Source organism: Diplotaxodon limnothrissa, linkage group LG10, assembly GCF_057381915.1.
Source record: "Diplotaxodon limnothrissa isolate DT_005_m linkage group LG10, D_limnothrissa_male_GT1.1, whole genome shotgun sequence".
Classification (NCBI taxonomy): Eukaryota; Metazoa; Chordata; class Actinopteri; order Cichliformes; family Cichlidae; genus Diplotaxodon; species Diplotaxodon limnothrissa.
The window spans coordinates 4,736,054-4,761,939 of NC_140605.1; the positions used below are offsets into that span (position 1 = coordinate 4,736,054).

The 25,886-nt window shown below is 40.4% G+C and overlaps 1 protein-coding gene across 3 annotated transcripts in view; it reads left to right on the forward strand.

Annotated features, from left to right (window-relative positions):
• Positions 1-5,905: 5,905 nt before the first annotated feature.
• Positions 5,906-25,886, forward strand: part of igsf9bb (immunoglobulin superfamily, member 9Bb) — a 130,896-nt gene continuing 110,915 nt past the window's right edge. For all 3 annotated transcript variants that reach the window (XM_085364285.1, XM_085364287.1, XM_085364288.1), the window contains exon 1: positions 5,906-6,166. In XM_085364285.1, the coding sequence (XP_085220411.1) occupies positions 6,103-6,166 (64 nt within the window). In that variant the 5' untranslated portion in view covers positions 5,906-6,102. The remainder of the gene's footprint in view (positions 6,167-25,886) is intronic.

Here is a 25,886-nt window from a genome sequence, read left to right on the forward strand (position 1 = left end):
GTAACTCATATCAGAAGATGATCCAGGAATACTGCACACATGAGAACAAACAGGAAAGGCAGAAGCAAGTGTAAAGTACAAACCCATTTAAGAGGATCGCATAACATCTTTGGAGGTTCTCCAGCATCCCTTTGTTCAACCTTGGCCTCTCTAAGAGTTCCCCCTGCACTGACATGAGTAGCACAGGGGGACAAAACCTTGCAGTCTCAGCAGCCTTCAAGCAGGAAAAGAGAAAGACCACACAGAATCAATCTCCAGCATTGCTTCTTTGACCCTGGACAAAAGTGACAAAAACACAAATAGGGGTTGGAAAAGGCAATTAACAGCACATTACACTCCAAAAATTTATTAAGCTGCTCCAATAATAATCACTTTGGCTGTTTGTTTTTTTTCACTCCCCCCGGCCCAACCAATCGCAGCAGATGGCTGTCCCTTCCTGAGCCCGGTTCTGTTAGCGGTTACTTCCTTTTAGAAGGGATTTTTTCTTCCCCACTGTTGCTAAATGCTTGCTCATAGGGAATCATCTGATAGTTGGGGTGGCCAAAACTCTAGGGGAGCTAGCAATTCTACAATTACAATATTTCTACAAACAAACGAATATGGTCTTGGGTTTGCTTAAAATCCATTAGGTAATCTCTCAATATTCAAAGTGGAGCAGCAGACACCTTACCATTACATTGGTCCTTAAATCATACCTAAAACACCATGTTAAAGATAAATTCGATACAAATTGGAAATAAATTGGATATTAATTAAATAAACCTGCTTTAAGCATCAACTTATTTGTAATTCTTTATCAATATATAAATAAAGAATTACAAATTTATAAACACATAAAAATGTATCCCTTTGGGATACTAGTAGACATACCTGTGTTATAAATGATAAAATGTGTGAATGTGTGTGTGAATGGGTGGAGGACTGAACATGTAAAGAGCTTTGGGGTCCTTAGGGACTAAGTAAAGCACTATACAAATACAGGCCATTTTGCCATTTGCCTATGACAGCTAGGATAGACTCCAGCCACCCTGGCAGACTGAACTGAATTTCTTTTATTGAGTACAGAAGCTGAATTACTCTAACGTTTACCAAAGAATTGTTTTACACAAGTGCTAAACTTCAGCTTAAATCTGGCCCATGTACAAAGTTGTTATTGTAGTTCACATGTATTTGCAGTTTCCTTTCCAAGGCCTACAGGGAGGCTTCAATACAAAACACATCCAGGATATCAAGACATTGTTTCTCTTAAATGAGCTGAGAATTTTGCAAATTTATGAACACAAATCAGGTCAGATGTAACTCAGATTTCAACCGCAACCCAGAAGAGATCTTGCATATGAAGAAAGAGCTTTTATATCTTAGGTTATGTGGAAGCAGCTTTTTCATTGTTTATTTTTAAACTTTTCTACTGCTGTCCAGTAACTAACCTTTCTTCATACAGTAAGCTATGGTGGTGGATAATGACACAATAACTTGTTCATTACAGTTAAGGGAATTTTAACTGAAGAATCTATTTCATGGCTGAATCAATCTTTTATGGTGCCAGAGAGCAAATATTTGCTGGAGGATGCATTGTGTCCCTCATATCTTTTAAAAGTAGCCACAACTTGGAATCAGAACTTCTGTATTTTACGCCATCTTTGCTGTTGTAACAGTCATAACTGGCACAGGTTTTTGGACCCAAAGGCCGAACCTGAGAGAGGAACAGGTTTACTTAGCTACTGCAGTTCCCTCCTTTATTGCATACGCCACTTTCTCAGCTCAGCTACTTCAGAGGGGAACAAATGAGGAAAAGGAAACATGTTGACCTTGTGTACAAAGGTTGCATTGGCAATCAGATTGGGCTTAATGGTGATGATATAAAGGCTACTGGTTATGTGACATTGGAACACTAAAAGGTCAGAACTACTGGCCCTTTAAATCAAAAATAAGCTGTCTGACTTTGATGTGATGTATATTTTTTTATTTGATATAAAGTGACTTAACTTTAAAATCCACGGTAAAAAAAATGTTGTCTTTGGCCAACAAATGATAAAAGAATACAGACAGGCAGTACAAAATCAGGAACATGTATGTTTCCATCTGTTCCAGTTTGTCATGTTGATGTTTTAAGTGGTGGTTTAGGGAAATATTTTGCTTGTTTGAAGGTTGAGCCTTTGGCAGAGCCTTTCTTCATTAATTTTCCGGACTTTTAGAAGAACTTTTGTCACCGTTGCACAACAACACATTAATAACGGTAAGGTGCAGAGTGTGTTGATGCATGCTGAATCATCCAGGTAAGTAAATCCCAAAAGGTTGATGTAGGGTTTAAAAACACTACGTCCAGATAAATCAAAAATCAACCTGTTGGGATGTAAGGTGTAAAATGTATATGGTGTTGTGAGAAGCTATGAATCCACCCCGACCAATTAACACAGACAGGGATTTCTATAAATATATTCTGAAGTCTGTTGTTGCTCATAATGGCTCAAGTTATCCCTGAGGGATAATGGCCATTAGAGGTCGCTGTCACTTTGGTTATTTGAAGGTATATTTGGACTTCAGACACAAGGCCACAAAATTGTAGAAAAACCATGACTTGTAACAGTAAATATCAGTGAGTTGAAAGTAACGTACACTGAGGATCAGGATACTTAAACTCTGTGGTGAGCAAGAATTTTAGTATCTACAGTCTTCTTTTGTAAATCCAGACATGGTGATCCTGGGAAGCTTAGACATCTGACTCTAGTAAAACTAACAGTCATTTTGAATATTATTTATTATTATTATTATTATTATTATTATTATTATTATTATTATTAACAACAACAACAACAACAACAATAATAATAATAATAATAATAATAATAATAATGAGTGTTAATACTGTACCTGCATGGAATGAGCTCTGCTCTCTGTGCCTCTGCCTTCTGTTACCTGTATACATAAAAAAGAACTCAAAGGTAATATGGAAAGGTTATTATTAAACATAGTATTTCCTTTTTTTAGTCTGCTTTCCAGGCTTCTCATCTAAGCAGTAATTTGAAATAATTTCAGTTAATTTTAAGTTTTTGCTTAATCACATGTTCTTGTTTATTAAATTGAATTTATTATCTCTGATATTTGGACAGGTCCCCCTAAGTGACAGCATTTTAGATGTTTTCCAGATTTTATTTTATTTTTTTAATTAAAATTGAGCTTGTTCAGGTAGAATATAGAGAGAAAATGTAGAGCATGTCTTTAAATGACACGATACTAGTTTGTGTCATTGTTACAGTTTATAGCCACAGCAGTTGATAGATTACACCTGGCTCATTAAACAACGGAGAGAATAAAAGCCTCTTGGAGTTGAGCATAGTCGTGTGGCTCAGATAGTGTGATGAAAGCCTAATTTCCATATGCTATTTGCACTTCACACAGCACCTTTAAAGCCCACTGCTCATTGTGGCAGTGATCCAGGCTGTACTCTAGTCTTTACAGAGGCCAAAATGGCCGTTGAACATCAAGAAAGTAGACCTTACTTTGCATCTATGTGACAGCAATGTCACTGTCAGAGACACTGATATGCTGGTGCTTGACATGCCACATGCTTCTGCCTGCTTTCTGGTTGGAACAAGTGATGCATGTTTTTCCTGGTTAAACTGTTGTGACAACTGTCTGTCTACAGTTCAGTTTTTTTATCTACAAGTTTGACCTGAGTGATAACGTAGTGTCAACCACAATGCTGCGAATGTTTACTTGGGTGTAATTGTAGTTTAATCCATCAGGCTATAAATTTCATACTGTTTCTGACATGATGGCTTAGATGAGTTGCTTGACCGTTTACTTTAAGCGATCATAAGTGACAGGTGAGTTTCCACTTCTGCCAGTTTTATTGAGTTGGGGGTGTGGCTTTTGAAGATTGGCTATGGCAACTCGCACCATTGGCTCTATTATCCAGTAGACTTGAAAACATGTTTAGCCTTGTGGGGTACCTCAGGGATCTGTCTTGGGTCCAATTCTCTTTTTACTTTATATATTCCCCCTAGGCCAAATTATTAGGCAAATTCTCTTCCACTGTTTTTACGCTCTACAGACTCCATTGATTCTTTTAAAAAGCAGCTGAAGACATTTTTATAGATACGTTTTCAACTAATTAGTTGTTTTTATGTTGTATTTTATTGTTTTACATCGTTAGGTGTTATATTTTCATTCTTTGTATTGTGAAGTACTTTGTGATTTTCATCTGTGAAAAGGGCAATATAAATAAACTTTACTTACTTACTTACAAATGATTATCTATTGAAAATAGCACACTAGTCTATTTGGCCAAATCCCAGTCTGGGCCCCACACCTCTCCCTTAACACAGCAGGGGTATGAACCATACTCTAGTGTGGAACAATATCTATGCACCGACATATATAAAGACTGCTAATAAATACAATTACATAATTATTGAACTGATTATGACACTCCTTTAAAGAAAAGTTTTGAAAGTTGCCAAAATGTTTTAGTGAAATTAAACAGATTTTGTGAAACACACAAAATTGTTACATATGTCCTTTAAAAAGGAAGATTTGACTATTTTTTCTACAAGTATAGCATCCCAAAGTTAATTCAGCTGTGGATTTGTCAGACCTGAATCATTTGCTTAAACCTCACTGATCTCAGTAGGAAACTGGGCTGAACAGCAGCCAAAGTTTCGAATGGGAATCGTGGGAAACAGCGTAAATAAGGATAAGAGTGACGCACAGGAATATGTTAAATAAAAATGACTTTAAATCACTTGTATTTGTCATCCTACCAGAGGCTATTAACAAAACCTCCTCCTCAAGGAGGTGTGGGGGTCCTTGCAGACCTTGAGGTAGAATTAGCTATGAGGCATGATGGATGGCTTGTGAGCAAGGCAGGCTGAGTCAGTTGAATTTAAAACTGCCATTGACGGAATCGTTATATGAAAAAGTGTGAATCATGCTGAATTCAGAAGTCTTGGAAATTAGTCAGGATTCTTTAATGGCAGTCTTGGTGACTTGGCAGACCACCAGCACGTCATTTAAACAGTGAACTCATATTTCAGAAGGGATATGAATGCACGGGTGTGAGTCACGTGATGATGTACCCCCCAACACACACACACACACACACACACACACACACACACACACACACACACACACACACACACACACAGGGTGGTGGATTCCTCTCGTCTTATTGCGCAGCATGATACTGCAGCTCCGCAACAGCTCCACACGCCAACCCACCTTGAAACGCTCCCTCCACTGCTGCATTCATGCTGTCCAAGAAAAATGGGAAGATGTAATTAATTACCTTTAAAAAGCTAAAATCAGGAAGTCATCGTTTTGTTCATAAGCACCGATTCCGTCGACTTGCAAAAATTCAGAGTCACGCATAATACAGTCAAAGAGCAGTAAACGCCTTAAAGAAACAGGATTGGTTTCCATCCATTATAAAGGGTAACCACCTGTTGGGTTGTTTCTGTCTGCGGATGTCTGACGTGGTTTTGTATAATAAGTTTTTCCCTTCAGTTTTATCATTGAGATGCTGCACTTACCATATCGGATGGTTTGCCTCTAACTCTATTACAAGTGACCAACATAATATTATTTTCTCCGATACATGCCATTACAGCTGTTAATGTAAGTTTATTCGCACTGAAACAAACAAACCACAAAAAGCCAGCGACGAGCAGCTATTCCTGGGCGCTCCACCGAGCAGAGGTGCAGAACCTCCGAGCCTCACCACATGCCAGGAACGCATCACTCCAACTCGGAAAACGACAGCGCAGGTAACCAATCGGCGTCCGGAGCCCACCCACACCCTTCAATGAAACGGGTGTGGAGGCGGGCTCGTGGATATCTAAAGGCTCGGGCTTGGTTTCACAGCGTCGCCTGCTCTCGTCCCATTGGCGCAGGTGATCCAACTCAGGATGCGAGTGGAGAGCGGAGGAGAGGGGAAGAGAGAGGGGGAAGCGCCGATGGAAAAGTGTCCAGGGCTCGGTTAACAAGAAGACAAGGATACCGGCCCGCTTCAGTTTGTCCTGGGGCACCCGGCGATGAGAGATTCACCGAAAGGGGCACTTTGAGATATGATGAGATTTATTTCTGGTCGGCAATAGTACTATGATTTGGTATGTGGCCACTTTGATAGCAAGTGTATTCAGCACCCGAGGAACGGCCGCTCAAGGTGAGTCGAAGTGCAGTGTGTGTGTCTTTGCTCAAGTTTTCACTTTGGCACGTTCAAACTATGAAACGGCTTTTTATGCTTTTCTTATTAGCTCACTCTGACTGTGTCGGCTCTATGGGAAAATGTCAAAACAAGTTCATACGTGTGTTCATCACCTGAGTGGGTAAAGGATAAGGGACCGGTCCACCGTTAAAAGAAAAAAAAGGAGGAGGATAAAACCTGGTTTAAACATGCTTATTCCTGCCGTAATGTATCTCGGGAATTTGTGGTTATCATTGATAAATGGCACTGCCGAAGTTGTGACGTTTTTGGCTCCAGAGTGACAGATTTTGCAGTCTATTTGGGTTGGCATATTCCTCCCGAGACGCGTGAGTTTGGGCTCTCGCAGCTGTAGCAGCCTGTCTCACTGAGCTCCACGCCGGTCTGCAGCTGCTGAAATCTGAAGGCAGATGTGATTAGTATGGTGCGCTGGTGTAGATGTCATTATAATGCTATGAATGGATTAACCTCTTCCTGGGGAGCGGCTGAAGCTCAGTTGTGGCGGACATTGTCCGCTAGAGGGAGAACTTTGACATTTAGGGGAATTCACACGGTTGTCGTCACTCTTCAGGCTGCTTTTCACGCACTAATGACAAGTTGTGATGACTTCAGATTTCTTGGCTTGTTGACGTCATGGGTGAAAGATCATAACCTTTCCATGGGGCGCTGAGGGACGTCTTCTGAGAGGGTTAAGTGTAGCTGTTACCAAGCTTTATATTCAGAGAGCACATCAGTGTAGGAGGCAGTCTTTTGGTCAAAAAAGGACAAAAAACAGTGAAAAATTATAATTTTCTTAAAGCTAAGTTGACATATTGCTACAGTTTGTTCTGCCTTATCAGCGCTCCAAAGCTTGAGAGTATTCACATAGCACATTGTTACTGTTTGTTCAGTCTGATCAACTCTCCAAAGCTCAAAAGTATCCACATAGCTGTCTGTGAACCAGTTAATTAATTGTCTGAGCTTTAATTCTATATGGCATCATTTCCTTGCCACATATAATTCAGTGGTCTGAAAGTGTGTCATGGAGTCTGAGTCTGTCTCACATCAATGATGTCATGCACAGGGAGGGATATGGCAGGCAAGCAAAGCTGCAATAGCGCTTTAACCTTAAAAATCCCCCACTCATCTTGGAGAGAGAGGAGAGATGCAGGCGACTGGGACAGCATATGTGCTTCGGCATGATTAAATGATAAGGAAGGGATTCTGTCAGCGAGCTGTCCACCACTGTGTTTCAGACTTTTGACACAACAGACACTTGCAGGTTTTTTATTATGTTTATTTTTGCTCACATCATTCTGGCATGTGAGACAGGGCTCCGCTAGCTCCACTACAAACAGTTATGTAATATGCAGCCTAAAAAGGATACACTTAAGCATCGCCTGCCAAAGGAAGGAGACTTAGAGCGATGTTTTTAAGCGGCTTCCCCAAGCTATTCAATGTCTGGGACAGCTGGCGACTTGTAGAAGGAGGAGCGATGGTGACTGGACTCGCGTTTTGTAAAGACGTCCCCCTTAGGAAGTCTGTCAGGTTATGCATCTGATCCTTGTGCTGTGACGGAGCTCTGCAGCATCCATTTTTGAGCACACAGGCACACTCACTGAGACAAACGGCCCAGCTGGTAGAAGCGGCGCAGGGCAGCATCCTTGCATCAGAGCGCTGCTGTCCCAAGCTGGCGGCTGGCAAGTGGCTCGACTTTCGCCATGTGATAACCTTGGACTTGAACCATTCTCCCTCTCTTTCTCTCCAGCCTTCCTTCCTCTTATTTCATCCTTCCCTTCCCAACATTCTCCCTCCTCTCACTTATCCTGTCTGACTCAGGTTCTCGTCGCCTCCTCTTCCTGCTTTCTCTCTGTACATTTGCCCTGTCGTCTTCCTCTTCCATGCACTCAGATGAACTCGCTCCCCTCCAGGTTTCTAGAGGTCTCTCTCAGCATGGCCGGGTAGCCGAGGGATAGCAACATGGTGGGTTGTGTTAATGGAGGCTCAGGGCACCCTCTGCAGCGACTGTCTGCTGTCATTCACACACACACACACACCATATGCACACATGTCAACGTTCTACTATCCCCTTGGGGAGCAGTGTGTCTTTAACCAGGATCTGAACATATGCCAACTAACAGGCTGTCTCCCCCAGACTAAGTGAACTAATTATAAATAAGCTGTGTGATAAATGCCACTCAATTGCTACATAAATACACATGCTACGACATGCCAAGAGGGCTGGATAGGAGGTGGGAAGTAGGGGCTGTTTGCTTTGTAAAAAGAGAATTTCCCTGTGCAGTTTTTACCACTTCATGTAATATTCAATTTCACTCATACGTTGATTACTGTGTGCTATTTCAAGCCTTGAGGAGCATTACTGTAGACATGACCTATGTGTAAATAACAGAAGAAGGATGTTGTGCATCCTTAAAGTGCTTGAAAACTTAACCTTAAAAAGAGGCAGCCAACCCTTATCCTACTCCTCACCCTGACCCTAGGTGTGACCTAGGTACCTAGATGCCCCTTTTCTATGACATCATACCCATCATACTCTGAAACAGAGTGTTTAGAGCAGTCTGAAGCTCGTGCTTAAGATCCACAGGGATGCATGCATTCATGGTAAAAATTTTGATAGTGTCGCCACTGTCGAAAGTAATTTTCCATTAATTTGAAACGTAAAAAGTAACGCAAGTAAAAAACAAATCAAAAAAGTGAGACAAAGACAAAGTTTGTGCCACTGCTAAAGCTTTTAGCCACAGCTACACACTGAGCTAAAATTTGAAACTTTGTTATTTGCTCATGTTTAATATGAGCATCTGTCAATTGAGCAGGACACACATGAGAAAAAAAATAAGGAGAAGCGTAATAGGTCCACTTTTAAGAATGCTTTCATCATTTTTCATGATCTGTGTAGACTGGTTCTAACTCTGATGTGTTTGTGCTCTGTTCAGTTCTTTTGGACTGCTGAGAAAATAAACAGTGTGACCCAATAAACCCACAAACACAGAGACTTGGTTCAGTTTACATTTGGCTTAAAAACTAAGTAAATAAGCCAGCTGCTTTTGCAATAAGCATCCGGGTTATTTTAGCATGAATGTACCGTTGGTGAATCCTGAGGTAGCAATAATTAGCACTTATACACAGTGTATCACTGTAAGTGCTAAATGAATATGAAGATCTTAACGTGATCAGTCAGTAGCAGTTGAAAATGTCTGTGTTTGTGTCCTCTGTGTGCTCTGTCAATTCATTAAGTCCACTAAAAATACAGCGTGAGCCCACAGTAATAATAGCACAACAATCCTGCCCAAGACGTCTCTTTTTCCTTGCATCGGTACCTGTTTGTCATTCTTCAGAACCTGTAATGGATTTGGAGTCTACAGTAATAACATAGTAATAAAGCTCTTAATCACATATCTAGTTGTGCAGGCACCCGTAGAACTTTTTTTATTCATCTTTCTCCATCTCCTGCATTTTTCTTCTGGTCTTTTGTCTCGATCCTTGAATTGGGCAGAGATAGTCAACCCCAGAATGGTTTGTAAAAAGTTGTGAAAATTGGTGCAATTGCCAATGGATGATATCCTCAGGGATGGATGTGTGGCGAAGTGATTGGCTGTGGCTCACCACCATTTTTCATGTAATTTCCAGTTAATGGCAATCATTATTATGATATTTATAAATAATTGAATCTTCATCACTGTAGTTTCATGTTGCTCAGATACCTGCTCTCTTTGAAAGGAACTTGTCCAACAATCACACTGATCATCTTCTTCAACCTTCAAACAGTAGAACCAGAAGTATGTTTCTGTCTTCTAGTTTGATTTTAAAATCGAATGCACATTTGCAGAGATGCTTATTATAACTGTTGGTCTGTCGGGAAAAAAAGGAGCAAGCTAGGTCAATTTCATGACTGTTTAGTTGATGCTCTTCCACTTATGCTCTGCTATGCTAAACGTAAGTTTTTCATCATCTTACACTGATCTGTAAATGTCTCTTTGTGAAGTGAGAATTAAACTCCTAGTATGTATGCATGCTAGTAAGCGAGCGATGTCGTGCTTTTTGTTTGAGGCAAACATGATAGTGGGTGTAAAGCGCTCCCTTAACTACTGTTGCATCACCCCCATGTCAAGGGTCTCAATGATTGGAACCCACTCAGGGGGACAACAGGAGGAGTGAGTGATTGCTGTTGTGTGTCACCATCACATCGGAGTGTGATAATGTGAGAAAAAGTAATGGACATAGTATGCTTTTTTTTTTTAATGGTCCCAGTTAGTATATCCACATGGAAACACATGGAAAAGCAAACAAATCTTAAAATTAAGGCTTCAAGTTTAAATTAGGGCAAATTTTAGTCATGATCACAATTTTGGCTTCACGTAATCAATATGATCGAGCAACAATGAAAATGTGTGCTCCGCCAATAGAATGCAAAGCAAAAGCAAGTCATGCGCTCCCTCAATCACTGCCTGATGATGTGCCTGCATGTGCCAATCACAGCTGTCCCTGCACCCTGCAGTGTGAAGTTTTCTGGGCTGTCTCTGTGAGTACCACTGTACAAAAGAAAAAAATCAAATGCCTGGGACAGCAGAAGGTAAAGAGCTTTTTCCTCAAAAAGGATCATCTTCCATTGTTTGAAAATACTTTGAATATTTAGAAGTGATGTTACCCAAGAAAAAAAACCATCCACCTCACAAAGATACAAATCACCAACACAATCACATTCCACTTGACCAAAGATGTGTGTCCAATAAACATAAAGAGTGATGAAGGTTTGCAGCCTGAATAACCCTGAGCCGTGTGGAAGAAATAAAGGAGGATCCAAACGCAGGCACTTGTAAAGGTGTGAGGGTGGTTTATTAAACACAAAATAAAAATGGGCAAACGGCAAAAGGAACAGAAGGCTATCTAAACTGAGAACGACTAAACTAGTGGACACAAACCAGGACATGAACATGAAGGAGGATGAGCAGCGGAGAATGACGACGGACAGCAGGGAAAACACACGAGTGAGACATGGTGGATACACAGATGGACCAGCAACTACAATGACAGAAGACGCGATTTAAATACACACAGAGAAACACAGGGAGATTACACACAGGTGGTGGACACAGCAGGGAGTAATTAACGAGACGAGACAAGGGAGGTAAAACTGAACACACTCACATGAGACGCAGACCTTCACAATAAAACAGGAAACAAGAAAACACTACACAAGGACGCAGACACGACACTGAGAGACAGACAGAATATAACACATGGAACTCAATGCTAAACATGAGACACAACCAAAGAACAATCCATAAACATGAATAAAAAGAACATAGAATTCAAATAATAACCAACAAATCACAAAGGTAACAAAACGATCATTCATGAGCAAACCAAAACATAATAAACTTGGAACGCCGGGTTGAACCGACCCAGAACCGTGACACCTTTGTTACGCCGCAGTTTGCCAAACCTGCTGGGGGTTTCCCATGAAGTCTTTCTTCTACACTCAGCTTTTTTTTCATTCGCTATGTGTTTATACAGTACACCACTGCATTTAATAAATAGTCATTATTAATCTCTGGCTCGCTTCTCGTTTTTCCACCGCTGTGAATTGGGAGTTTTTCCTTCCTCCATGTGTATTTTGGGCAAAACTGAGCTGGCACAGAGCGCTGCTGCCTAATTAATTGAACTCACAAACTTTCCTGGTATCCCAGTTTTTTGATGATCCCTACAGTATGATCACTTAATGAGCAGTCTCGCTGTAAGTGGGTGGCTGCTTGGCAAAAATAAAGCTGCTGACCAAGAAATGGGAGACTCGTGTCTCATTTGCAGCGTGAATTTAAATCCTGCGGGTGTTCAGCATTTTCTAATTGAAGGACTTGTGTTTTCTGAGTGGGCTGAGAGTTGCTTTTCATTAGGAATGCTCAGATCCGACCTCTTATTGATCCGATTACTGACGTTAATGACCTAATTTCTACACATGCAGTATAAATTGATAGATCACCTGTTCGCATCTTTTCTTATTGTTGGCATTATAAACAGCTTCTTTCATTTATGCAATGTACACTCTAAATACAGAATTTTAGAGTCACATCGAAAAGGGTGAAATATGAATTTACTCTATATTAATAGTCCAGCAAACTAGTTAGTAAATTACTTAATGCAGAGAGTTCTGAGACATAGCGGTGGGCATCACAGACTCAAAACCAAAAGCAGGGGCATTTTCCATCCTTTTCCAATGAGCTACTGTCAGTGATGACATGCTTCCTAACTGAAAGTGTGAATTTCCTGAAACAAGGTGCCAACAGCAGCATCATTCAGTAATAGTGACATAGCATTATATCCCATGACACAGCATAAGTCAAATAGTGTTTACAAATATCCTAGTTAGTGTTTTCCCTGTAAAATGTGAGTAAAAGTATAATATAACTCCTTAACACTTTAACAATAACTAAAGCGCTCTAACCATGTAACTATGCAGGAGCTGCATTTGGGTTGCGCATCATCAGCTGCATGTATTTCCTCCTCGCTAGCCTGGTAGTACTCAACAGTGTTTTTGCCTCAAGTGGTGAAAAAAGCTTGTTGTCTCCACATTTAGCAGCAGCAGTTGTCTTGTATATTTTGTAAAGCATTGTGCGTTATTGGTGGTTGCTGAAGTGGATCCCTTTTTAAGTAATAAATCATCATAGCAAAAGCTGATACAGGACTCTCAGACGTGCCGAGGCTTGAGTTGTTGTAATGCACACCAGGGAATACAAATGCATGGTGTTGCTATAGCAATGATATCACGATATGACACTTTTATATCACATAAAAATGTATACTATAATGTGTATTACTGCAGGGATATGATATGGCACAGCCCAGCTGAGAGGACTGTAACCTACATGTCAAAATAAGGCCCTATGTGTCATTTTAGGTCAGTTTTTACCTGAATATTTGTTGCTTCACTGTGCTCATCAATGCATGGCACAGTCAGGTTTGCCTCCACAGTACTGCATGTTAACAATGTAGCAAAAGGGAAAAGCAAAGGTACATGCAAACAATTATAGCTGAAGTGGGAAACTGAGATGATATCTTTTTCAAGGCTTTTGTGTTATTTTAAAGCTTTAATATGGTAGCAAAGATATGGAGTCATGGAACGGGAACAGAAGCTTCAGAAAGTCTTTGAAGCAAACATTTAGTTTCTTTGAGCCAAATCTCAGTGTGGTTTCATCTTTGCACCCAGATTCATTCTGAAGGCTAGACTCAGCAGTATGGTAAAGTACATGACTGTTTCTTTTCTTTCTTTCTTTTTTTTTAACACAGAATTCTCTTAGCAAATAAATTTGCTTATAAAACGTTTGGCCACCACTATTTGACTTTAATCAATTCATCAAAATTCCAATTGCTGTCATTTTCAGGATCTTGAGAAAAGGTCCTGTAAGTTGCCCGCATGGTATACTTCCTGCAACAAGGCTAAAGGCTAATAAATGGTTAGTGAGGACTGTATGAGGCATACAGTGTAAATTAAAATGTACATGTATGCTCTTGTTTTGAATATTTTTTCCCAGTGTGCCCATTATTCAACAAAGGAACAATTCATAAATCATCGTCTTGCATCTTTTTCAGCATTATGTACTGGGTGTCAGTCTCAGAGAGGCCAATAATAGCTGATAATAGTAATTCACCAGTATGTGAATGTAGGTGTGAGTCAGAAGATGCACAGACTGAGCTGTGTGCATGAAAATGGCTCTCCGATGCTAAACACTCAACTTTCTAAAGGTCATGCATCCTGTTAAAATGAGAATGTATCTTAGTTTGAATCCTCTTGCATAAAAAAAGACGCAGTTTAAAGTTGGCACTTGTCAGTGGATATTTTTAGACTGAATTTTCTGCCTGCCAGCTTCATGTCGAGTTAATGTTCTCAGGCATGTGGTCGTACTCTTTGAAGCTGGATCATTGTCACTCTGGTTTACAGCTATGGACTACCCCCTTGTAAACTTTATCCAGCATTTATTTAAATGTTAGTTTGGCTAGGATGAAAGCAGGTTTTCCTTCTTCATCTTGAACTGAAACACAATAGTAAGAAATACTAATCACATTATTAGGTCCCTGTGATGCCAAAGACCTATAGGATACTGCAAAAGAAATCACATCAGGAGTTTTTCAGTGGAGTTGCCTGTACATGTAAGTCCATCCATCTATCCATCTTCTTCCGCTTTATCCGGGGCCGGGTCGCGGGGGCAGCAGCCTAAGCAGAGAAGCCCAGACCTCCCTCTCCCCAGCCACCTCCTACAGCTTATACGGGGGAACACCAAGGCATTCCCAGGCCAGCCGAGAGATGTAATCTCTCCAATGTGTCCTGGGTCTGCCCCGGGGCCTCCTCCTGGTGGGACATGCCTGGAACACCTCACCCAGGAGGCGCCCAGAAAGCATCCTTGTCAGATGCCCGAACCACCTCAGCTGGCTCCTTTCGATGTGGAGCAGCAGCTGCTCTACTCTGAGCCCCTCCCGGATGGCCGAACTTCTCACCCTATCTCTAAGGGAGAGGCCAGCCACCCTTCGGAGGAAGCTCATTTCCGCCGCTTGTATCCGCGATCTCGTTCTTTCGGTCACTACCCACAGCTCGTGGCCATAGGTGAGGGTAGGGACGTAGATCGACCGGTAAATTGAGAGCTTCGCTTTTACCAAGACTGTACATGTAAGTAATGCATAAAAAATGTATTATGCCACCACCCAGTATCACAGCTTCCCTAAATTAACAGCTTTGGTATGTTTATTTTTCTATAATGGTAAATTGATCCGTTTGTTTAAACTCCTTAATTAATTTGAATTAATTATAATTATTGTTGTTATCAAGTGCTTTTTAAATTTACTGTTTAAAAAAAAGCTGATAAAATAGTATAGCAATATAATTATTTTTGATGAAGTGCAATCTAACGCAGCTCATGGTGAGATTTTTTATAAACTCTTAACTTTAAATCGCATTCTGTTTCACATGTAAATGCACTGAGCTGCTACTATTTGATTGGTTTATGGTTAATGGGCAGTTGATCAGGTGCACAGGTCTAATAAAGTGGCGGACATGCACAGTATATTGTGCTTTCACCACATACAGACACCTTTCATTTACATAGAGCTTAATGGAAAGTAGCACTCTTGTTGCTTGGGGCAAATGGCACACTTCATAAAAGTCACCAACCTTTAGATGTCAATCAGCTTGTTATTTGGGCCAAGGAGCAGTGACTGACAGCTGCCGTCGTTCCCCCTGAGCTCCCACCAGCTTCCATTTGGGTTCAGTGAACCCGTCCACTGAGGGTACACAGCCACGCGAACTGATGGAAAAGATTGTGCGCTTTATGTGTAGTTGTAAATCGTTTCAGATCCCTGTCAGGTTTGCAGTATGTAAGCAGAACCTCCAGTGCAAGGACAGCACATTTCTGTTTCAGCTCAGTTATCAAAGAAAAGCACCTGATAAACTGACAAATAAAAATAAAAATCAACCCAAAATATTTTAGTTTAGTTCATTTTTGTCTATTCAGTGCAGACACAGTATCAGTGAGACATGAGAGAAGTGGAGCACAGGACAGAAAACACTTTGGGACAAATTTGGCTTCATTTTTGTGCAGTGTATACAGTCTATGGGATAAATAGGCAGAAGTTAATATAATTCATCTTTGGTTTTAGATGAATAAAACTTTATGAACTGTCAAAGACATCCAAGAAGGACCTGTATCCCCCAAATATACATTTACCTGCAGAGAAACTCAGATATCAATATAGTTATCAAGTTTGCCATGATTTTAGGGAGACTGAACTGGGAATGTTTCATATGCACACACTAGTGTTGACTTTCACACCTTTAGTAGCTTTAATAAGCTTGGAATACGTTTATAGTGCTGAAATTGGGACAGGAACAGCTGATTTTCTCTCAGGCTCAGCTGCAAGTGTTTTTCTATTGCACTTGGATTTGTGTGTCCCGTCACTCAGTGTCCTGGGTTTACCACTAATTCTATGTGGGGGATGACAGAGTTTGCTTATCTAGTATTGACTTCCTGTATAATGTTAACTATATATCACTCCTGAAAGAAGCTTGAAAGCTGGCAGAGAAGGATGTTTGAGTCCATCGGCGTAGTTCATAAAATAAAGACACTATCTCACTAAATGTTGTTTGACTCCCACAATGATAACTGCTCTGTTTCACTCCAGACATGCTCCCTTCTAAGTACCTCACAGGTACTCCTCAGATGTGTGACAATAAAAGAAAGTATGGCTATCACAGATAAGCTTGCGCGTGGTATACTGTTCATGATAAAGCTTTTGACTTGGAGCAGCTTTGTAGCACATCTCTGAAAGCCATTGTTCTCCTGTATGTGCACTGAATACACTGTACCAGTGTCTTCTTGCTGACTCATCTTAAAGCTGTCCTGCTAATAATTACCACAGTTCTTCTGCTGCAGTCACGGTACACAAAGTGAGCAATCACAATATACTGCCACTGACCCTTTTGCACGGGATCGTTGGATAAAAACACGAGTACACAACTTGGTATTGGTTTAGTTGTGTGCTATATTTAGAACATGTTCACCACTTCACTTGAACTCAGGTTATTACGTGCCACCAGGCTGAAATTTTTACAAAGCTTGGACTTTCTTTGTTTATTGTTGTTAGTCATTAGTCATTTATGTAGCTTTGTGTGACTTGTGGATCCAGACTAACAAATAAAAAACAACACAAAGTAGACTGTCCTGTTTTCTGTCACTTAAATATTAGTTGATTAATTAAATATATTTATATTTGTATGAACACAAAGCTAACAGCACAGAGCAAAGATGAAAACCAGCACAAAGAGACTTTGAAGCGATTGCCGCAGTGATTCTGCTGCAGCAACATGAACAGGTAGAAACAGAGTCTGCAGCCTGACTTCTCATCCGTTTGTTAGCTGTTGAAGTTCAGGGTTTGGCTGCTGAGCTTTGGCCTGCATCCACTCAGCTAACCTCACTCTGGGTTTTAGCATAGCATGAGTATAATGTGGTTGTTTTTGTTCTGGATACACGTTTGTGCAATAAAATGTAAAAAAAGAAAAGAAAGAAAAAAAGACTGTGCCAATATTCCTCCTCAGACACAAGAAATAAAATCAGCCAATTGTAGGAACTGAAATACTCAGAACCAGTTCTTTACAAAAACCAGTTCTGACCCTTACCAGTTTCATTAGATGGTTTATTTTACCAAAAGATTCAGGCAGTCTCGGAGGCTTGTGTCACTGTCACTGTGGACACACCAATCATTTCTGTGGAAAGACCTTAGCATCAATCTACCACCATCTTTATTCGGGGGTTTCGGTACCTGACAGCAGAAATGATGAAGCCCATCAGATGAAGGGGAAAGACACCTTTTGTCTGATAGGTGAAAGTCGTCTTTCCCTTTGATGAAGCAGTGCTGTGGATTGATTTGAACTTCTTCAGGTGTCCTTCTGCTTGGAGGACTGAAATAAATGTATACCAAAACCCTGGCCGTACACATACCTATCAAAGTGAATTTTCCAACCACCAATCAAATCACAAGACGGCGTAAAATCAAATTAACTGCCCTACATTGGAGGTGTTCTTGGTCTCTCTTCCTCCTACTTTGCTGGGGACTTTGCTGTCTGCAGACTTTCATTTTCTTTTTTCTGTTATGTCCCTGAGATTATAGGCGTCATTAGCGCTTTGTCCACAGCTGCATGAGTTTGCAGTGGGGTATATGGATGGGCAGATGTACACAGTATAAGGGAGCTCCTGATGGGCAAAAGAACCGTTTTGTTATCAGTGTGTTTTGAGACACTTTGAAAGACAAAGTTTGGGAGCAGAAAAATGAGACCTGCCTCACAAAGTGGATTACCAGTTTTCTCTGTAGCCATCAAGACATTACATAGTTGTCTCTTGCAAACCTGTCACATCCTTCAGCCTCATAAGGTTACTGTGACACTCCACTAAATGATCCTGACAATGTTTAATGTTTGTAATCAATGCATTTTGCGAGGAAAGCCTTCACTTGAGTTAACACTGTTTTTCCTGATCTGCTTAGAGATCTCAGTGTGCATGGTGCACTGGTTCTTTACCTTACACCCCCTGCTAGTTTTACAGACACAAACTTGTGTATGCTGTGAGGGAGAGGAAGTGGTTAGATGGATGAGTGGATAACTTCTACTCATTTTATCAGACAGAGCAGTGCGGCTCATTTGAAGTCAAATACTGTATAGTGTGTTTCTCTGAAAATAAGCTGAATATCAGTGCTGATTTGGAACGGAGCATGTCTAAAAACCATCCTTCATACCAATCCCATTTTCATTTGGGGGCTTTTTATTGCAGCAGTGTGGTTTTTGGTAATGGCTTCCTGCTAACATACATCTTGGTGAGTCCGTATACTTTCTCTGAATCCTGTACTCCATATCACATTTGCCCACCCCCACCATCCTGGCTTCCTCCCCTGTCTCATTTTACAGCGTGGCCTACTGATGCAGCACAGTCAGCTTCCTCCACGCTGACTTCTCTAGACCCATTAAACATTTATTGGATAGGGCCATAAGATACCTCAGTTGTGCTGCCTCACATCTTCACCCTGATACTTATGTGCATTCTAGAGGCATTATTTGACATGGGCCCTGTATAAAATGTATATAACAGGCAAACTGACTACATGCTAGATATGACACGTGACACATCAGCCCTTCACTGCTCCATGGCAACAGTGTTGGTGTATATGGATTGATGGAACTTGACGTGGATCCAAAAAACAAATCAGTAGCTGTAAAATTCAAGATGTAGTTCTCAATTGAAGCAAACTGCTGTTCTGCCTTTCTGGAGTTTTTCCTTCCCACTTTTGCCCAGTGGCTGGTCCGATTGTTGGGTCTTTACCCAAACAACTTGCCTCTTTGATCTTCTGTAGAGGTGAAACATTTCTTCCCATCACAGTCAAATCATTTAAGAAACAATTCTCTCACAGACTGGATCAATCAAGAGCTCTCACAAGATGCTTTGTGTTGATTACTGAAATATAGTACACAACGCAAGGGCAGCTCGGAGAGATGGTCGTCCTTTATTATACCGTTCATTCATATGCAGAGATTGAAAGAATGAAAGGCAGTGAGCTTTTTAGAGAGATGGAGAGAAGAGCTACCTGTGTGCAGAGCAGTGAGAGAACCCTCTGGACCTAAGGTGGGCAGGGAATAGCTGTCATGTCTAAATAGAGACATATAAAGCAGCTGGCACTGTATCTCCTCTACCACCAGACAAAATGTGTTTACTGTGAACATTTGATGGGCACGTTTCGCAGACAATGCAGGATTTGTTTGCTGCATCTTTCAGGAATCCTGGATTATTATCTAACTGGAGTACGTTGTTGCAAATGTTGTATTTGTATTTTTCCTAAATTATCCATTCATAATTTTTGTGTGTAAAATCACAAGACTAAGGGAAAGAAAAAGTTAAAGGTGATTCTTACAGTGATCCTAATGACACGACCTTGTCAGAGCAGCGACAGCCACGCATAACTGCTGAGTAAGCAGGTGCACACATGTGAAGGAGTGACACAGGTGAACAAACTGGAGCTTTAAGCTGGCATTTCGGCAGCTGTACATGAGTACCGTCTATGTGTGGGGGAAATGTTTTCACTTATCTGATGTATCGCAGGGATTATGGAAGTATATGAGATCACACTATTTTTTTTTATTTGGTAGTGAGTGCTTTTATTTAAATCTTGCCCTTAACTACTTCTTGGCAAGCGTGCTGCTAGCGTCAGTTTCCAGTATGTGGGTCAGCTCAGTGTAATTAAGACAGTCAACATCTGAAACAGATGATGAGACCCAATGTACTCCAGTGGTGTTGTCATCATAGCAGGCCATGTAATGTTGAGCTTGAAAGTCTGTTTTTGCCTTAATGTGTGTTTTTGATTGTAAAAGAGTTTATTTCAGTGATTTGGTTCAATGTAATGTAGCACAACATCACTGTAGTGCTATCTGGATGCTATGAAACTAATTACTAATTGTTTGGTGGGTCAGACAGAAGAGTGGGTTGTATATATACACACAGCAAGAGGAAGCAGTTTAGATAAATATTTAACTTGTTTAAGCTCTGGAATAAACAAACTTGTTACCGAGCAGATTTTCAACTGCTTTGGTTGTCTCCTGCTTTGACTCCTAACACAGACTTTTGTAGGTTTCAGTTACGATACGGGTCCTGACCAAGTGCCAGCACCTGGCAAGAAGAAATAATAATGTGTTGGAACCAGTGTTGCTGTTGTTGCTCAAAAAAAACCCTAATTTATTACACACAACTCTTTAATTTGTAAAGAGTAATGTGTATCTTTATTTATTTATTTACCCACTGCACTATGTGGAGTGCAGTGGGTCTGGGTGGTGTTGCTCCGTCCAAAGCAAATTTCTTCAAAGGGAGACAAAGAAAGACACTTTGACTAATGTAGAGGATCAAATCTGTCACCAAGGCCATTTACTGCACGCCTTCCCCAGTACTTTCAACTGTCCTGTCCTCTTGCCACTATCCATGGCTGTAAGAAGTACTCCCTGTCATAAAGGGAAAACATTACAGCACTCCCTGCCAAGTGCAAAAGATAAAAATGTAAAAACCATGAATTTAGGATGTTAAATTTGTGAATACAATACATAGCATTTCATATGGAGAATAAGAAGGGCGAAAGCAGATCGTTGAGTGAAACAGATGAACCAGAATTGGTTTGTAAAAATGCTGCAACTTCAGTGGTGGAACTGGTTTAGCTTTCATCCGTCAGATACACAACAAAGCACTATTTTTGGTAGAGCATGCTAGCGGGCCGTCGTTATTACCGTGTTTTTTGGAAAATACGTCACACTTAAAATCAATCCTTTGATTTTTCTGAAAGTCGACAGTGGCCCTTATAATCCCGTGTGCCTTATGTATGAATTCTGGTTGTGTTTACTGACCTCGAAACGATTTTATGTACACGGCGCTCAAAAATCTGTCAAATGTTTTAGCACGACTTTGCTAAGCTACGAACCCACACCGCTTGATGGATTGTCGGAGCATTACGGCTATCGTAGGCAGGAGCCTCGCGGAGTGATACATACTGCGCTTCAACATAATGTTACCGTATTGTGTGTGTATAACCTCTTTTTAAGTTTTGTGGATATTATACATGGTTATGCTGAGGATACGTCGGCCAATTTCCACTGGAAATGCCTTTTGGTTAAACTGTCAGCAAGGAATTAGCATTTGAACTGTTACATTTTACAACTTTAATGCACAGAAAAAACAGCTGCTTGTTTAAGTGAAAATACATTGATGGGTTTTTTTTGCACTAATAAAGTTGTGGAGTTGTAAAGTATTTTGTCTAGTGTCAATTATATCGTCATTTATATCGTTATCGCAAATTTTCAAATGTATATCGTGATAAATATTTTTGGTCATATCGCCCTGCTCTAGTCTGGAGCTCAGGCTCACTTGGCTTATGTATTTTAGCAGGACAGTGACTGGAAAGACACCAGCAACAGCACCTCTGAATGACCCGAAACAAAACAAAAAACCATATTAAAAGCAGGACAATCAAAACAACCCCCACCACCCGAAAAACAGAAAGGTTTTGGAATGGGCCAGTCAATTGATTGTGATGTTTTGCCATGACCTCAAACACTGTTTATTCTCAAAAACCTTCCAGTGTGGCTGAATTAAAACGTTTCTGTTAAGAAGAGTGGGCCAAAATTCCCCCACAGTGATGTGAAACATTTATTGCCAGTTATTGCAAATGCTTAATTGCAGTTCTTGTTGCCAAGTGTGGCGAAACCAGTTATTAAGTGTAGGGGACAATCACTTTTTCACAAAGGTGCAGGTAGGTCTGTTTTTTTCCCTTAATATATTAAATCCTTCTTTAAAAACTGCGTTTTCTATTTACTCTGGTTATCTTTGTGTAATATTTAACCTGAAATGTAATATTGGGAAAAACACAGCACCGTATAAGCTGAGTGCTGTTGATTCGCATTCACCTCTAAAACTAGCTTAATGCTCAGTGCTTACACCAGGCCTTAGTGTAATCTTCAGCAGCAGCCAAAAAGAACAGCGAGTGGTTTTGGAGCAGCAGGGCCTCCAGGTTATGTAATGTTAATACAGGGAGAATACACTGAAAAAAGCAGGTTGGATGCAGGTCTGATGATGCTCAGGATCTATTATTACTAAAATCTTTGTCTGTGTGGCCTTGTTGCTCCTGACTTGCTGCAAGAAGTTAATGTGACACCACACAGAGTTACTGAACAGTATGCATCACAGCCGATGAGACCCAATGCACTCCAGTGGTGTTGTCATCATAGCATAATTTTCTCTGATAATAGAAAAAATATATTTTGTTTTATTTAAAGAAGGAAAGAAAACTTACATTTGTGTTTATGTATGCAGTTCAAAGATAGAAACATCTGTTGTGTTGGCCCATCAGCCAGCGTTAAATTGCAGAGGACACCAAGCTCCGGTCAGAGCTGTCGCTACCAGCAGGTGATAAGTGGCTCCCCACACTCCCTAGCAGATCGTTACATGGAGAAACCTTTGGAATACAAGCATGCTGATCCACACAGGTGTGCACACAGGTGTACACATGGGTGTTCACAGACGCGGACTACACCTTTCTTGGCTGTTGCCTCAAAGCACATTGTGCGCTGTCTATCTTGCGTGCGGCACAATATCGTTTATTATTTAGTATCTACTGTTATCTACTGCTAGCTAGTTTATTGTGATGGTGCTGGTTTTTTATTATGTTGCTCTTTTTTTGTTTGCTTTCTCTTCTGTTTTTTTTTCTCCATACAGGTGATCCAGGTGTTCTGTTTGTTTTTCTTTCTTTCTTCCCCTTTCTCACCGTCTCTTCTCCCCTCTGGTTTTCTTTCTCTCCCTCTCTTTCTTTCATTCTCTCTCCCTGTCCTGTCCCCCAGTCATGTCTGTCCCGTTTGTAGCAACCGAAAATAAAATAAATACATAATTATAATAAAGGTCAATCAAATGGACCAATATGGCAAGGCCATGATGATCCACTTGGTAAAATAAATCTGCTTGGCATCTTTCTTGGCCTTAAGACAACAATTCTGATGGCTAAAGATCCAAACGGGACAACAAAAAAATAAATAAATAAAAAAAATAATTTCTGCTACTGCACAGAGAATTAGGAGTTTAACGCGATAAAAGGGATTTACAAAGCAGGATTAACAAGTTTGTTTCACATTCAGAGTGATTGTTTTTGAAAGGGCCTATATCACAAGGATATTTGACTTTGGAGTTTTGTGCACTATCATGGTTCAGAGAGCCTAAAATTACTAATCCTAGATAATTGGCACAACGCTGGTTATCACCTGCTTCGATCGTGAGAGGAGTACAAAACTGCTGTTAGTAAGATGTCCTACATATAGAATGCTCAGCATTTCCAGCAGTTCGGTGACCTTTTGTCTGATGAATAGCCAACTGTTGTAAAGTGTAGCTTTGGTACATAGTTAGCAGACTGTTCAGGCCACTCCACCCCACAAAACTGTGTCCACACTACAATCAAACAACAGTGTACAGTAAGCATGCTTTTGGCTATGTTATGTGAGTAAGAATTTACTGATTAAAGATAAAAAACATAATCAATATATATTCAAGTTACAGTACTGTTACTTTTTTGGAGTAACTAATGGAGTCAAAATACAAATTACTGTTACTGTAGACTCATGTCAGCTAAAGAAATCCACTGTAGATGATCATATCTGAAAAAGATTATATCCTATCATTCACCAGGACAGTTTTCCTCCTCTTCATCGTTCAAATGGCAGTCTCACAAACTTATCTGGATTTGTTACATTAATATCATCAAATCACAACAACAGCCGCCTCAAGGCGCTTTATATTGCAAGGTAAAATCCCAACAATAATACAGAGAAAATCCCCAACAATCAGAAAGGGAAGAGGGAAACTATACCTGCTGATCCTACTTCTACTTCTGGTAAATATATAAGCTCATGCTGATTGCGAAGGCACAAACATGTGAACTGAACATAAAATGAACTGAACTGAATTAAAATGTAAAGAAAGACAGTAGTATTTCAATGAAGTGGGCAGTGAGGCTCATGTGATATTGTAGACAGCTGTTTAGCTCTGTCTTTATACTCCATGTGCATCTGTGAAAGTGTCATCTGAAAAATGAGAGCTGCTAACTGGCATGACATGATTGTCTTTGTCATTTGCCTTTCTTGTTGTCCGTCAGAACATGGACAGAATGAGTTCTACCAACTTTATGTTGACAATGTGTCATATTTCTATGGAGAAAAAGTTGTTTTATCATAATTATCTTTATCGTTTTATTGCCCAGCCGTAGTAGATATAGCTAGAGCAGCTTTTTAATGACAGCAAAGCGTTTCTGGTGTAGACTATTAGTAAATCTCTAAGCTGTAAGGATTTCTAAAAAGCTGATGACACTCAAGGCAATACAGGGAAGGTCTGGGGTAAACCAAACAAATCTGCGTTTGGAGATGGCTGGTGGGGTGTCACTGGCTGCAGTAAAGAGAAAACCTGATCAAACTTAAAGCATGAAAACTTTAAAGCTACACATCGACAGCATATATGTTGCCTAAATCGGTTTTACATTTTAAATGTGGTTTCCTAATAGTAAATTACAGTAGAATTCAAACATCTTGCAATTAAGTAACATGTTCTGAGTCACACAGGAGCAGTGCTGGTCATTTTGTGTATTTTGCGTGTTTTGTCACACTTCTGTGAGCTTTGGTAACGGGACTGGTTCTTATGTAGGGCTTTTCTACTATACCTGAGCACTTAAAGCACTTTATACAACATGCCTCATTCACCCATTCACACAAGCTCCCTTTTCAATGATCAAATGCTTTCTAACATTCACACATGGAGTATCTTGCCAAAGGATATTTGGCATGCAGACTGGAGCAGCCATTGATTGAACCACCAGTCTTCTGATTATTAGGTGACCTGCTCTACCTCTACCACTCCCCCTCATTCCTTCGCTGTAAGACTGATATTGTTTTAAGTAATTATTAAAGTATTTGTAGGCTTCAAGAGCTGCATTTATTTTATTTTTTTGTATTTTCATGTGGGGATTTGCTAATTATGGGAGAAGCCCACACGCACTACTGCTGTGTGGGCTGATACACAAGAGCAGGGGTGTCGAATTTATTTGAATCCGTTCCCTGGGCCCTGGCTCCGGAGAAATACCTGGATTCAGATTGGTGTTTGCAAAATGTAGACTCATAACGACTACACCTGTTACACAGCACTTTCGACATTCCTTACATCTGTCTGAGAGGAAATGTCTGACTTTGTTTGAGGAGTTGTCTTAGATGTGGATGCTGAACAGTGTCTTTAACCTGCCTAAGTGTTAATTTCCTACCAAAAACACGGTGGGCTGAAATACATATGTACTTCCTCCAGTGGTGGAATGTGATCCTGACCTGTTTAAAGTTACTTAAAGAGAAAAAGAGTGGAACATGTAACACATGCTGATAGCTGAATAGATGCAAAAATGTCTGTGTATCCCTCTCTTGATGAGAATACACTGCTTCACTTCATTTAGGTTTGTGCCAGGATTAACTTGGGAGTTTTCCATCATTACCCTCCTGAAACAGCAGTTTGATCAGAGAGTTTACATCTTCCCAAACAAAATTGCACCAAAGATCTAGGTTTGCCAGAGGTTGATCACACATTGCAGGCACGAAAACAAC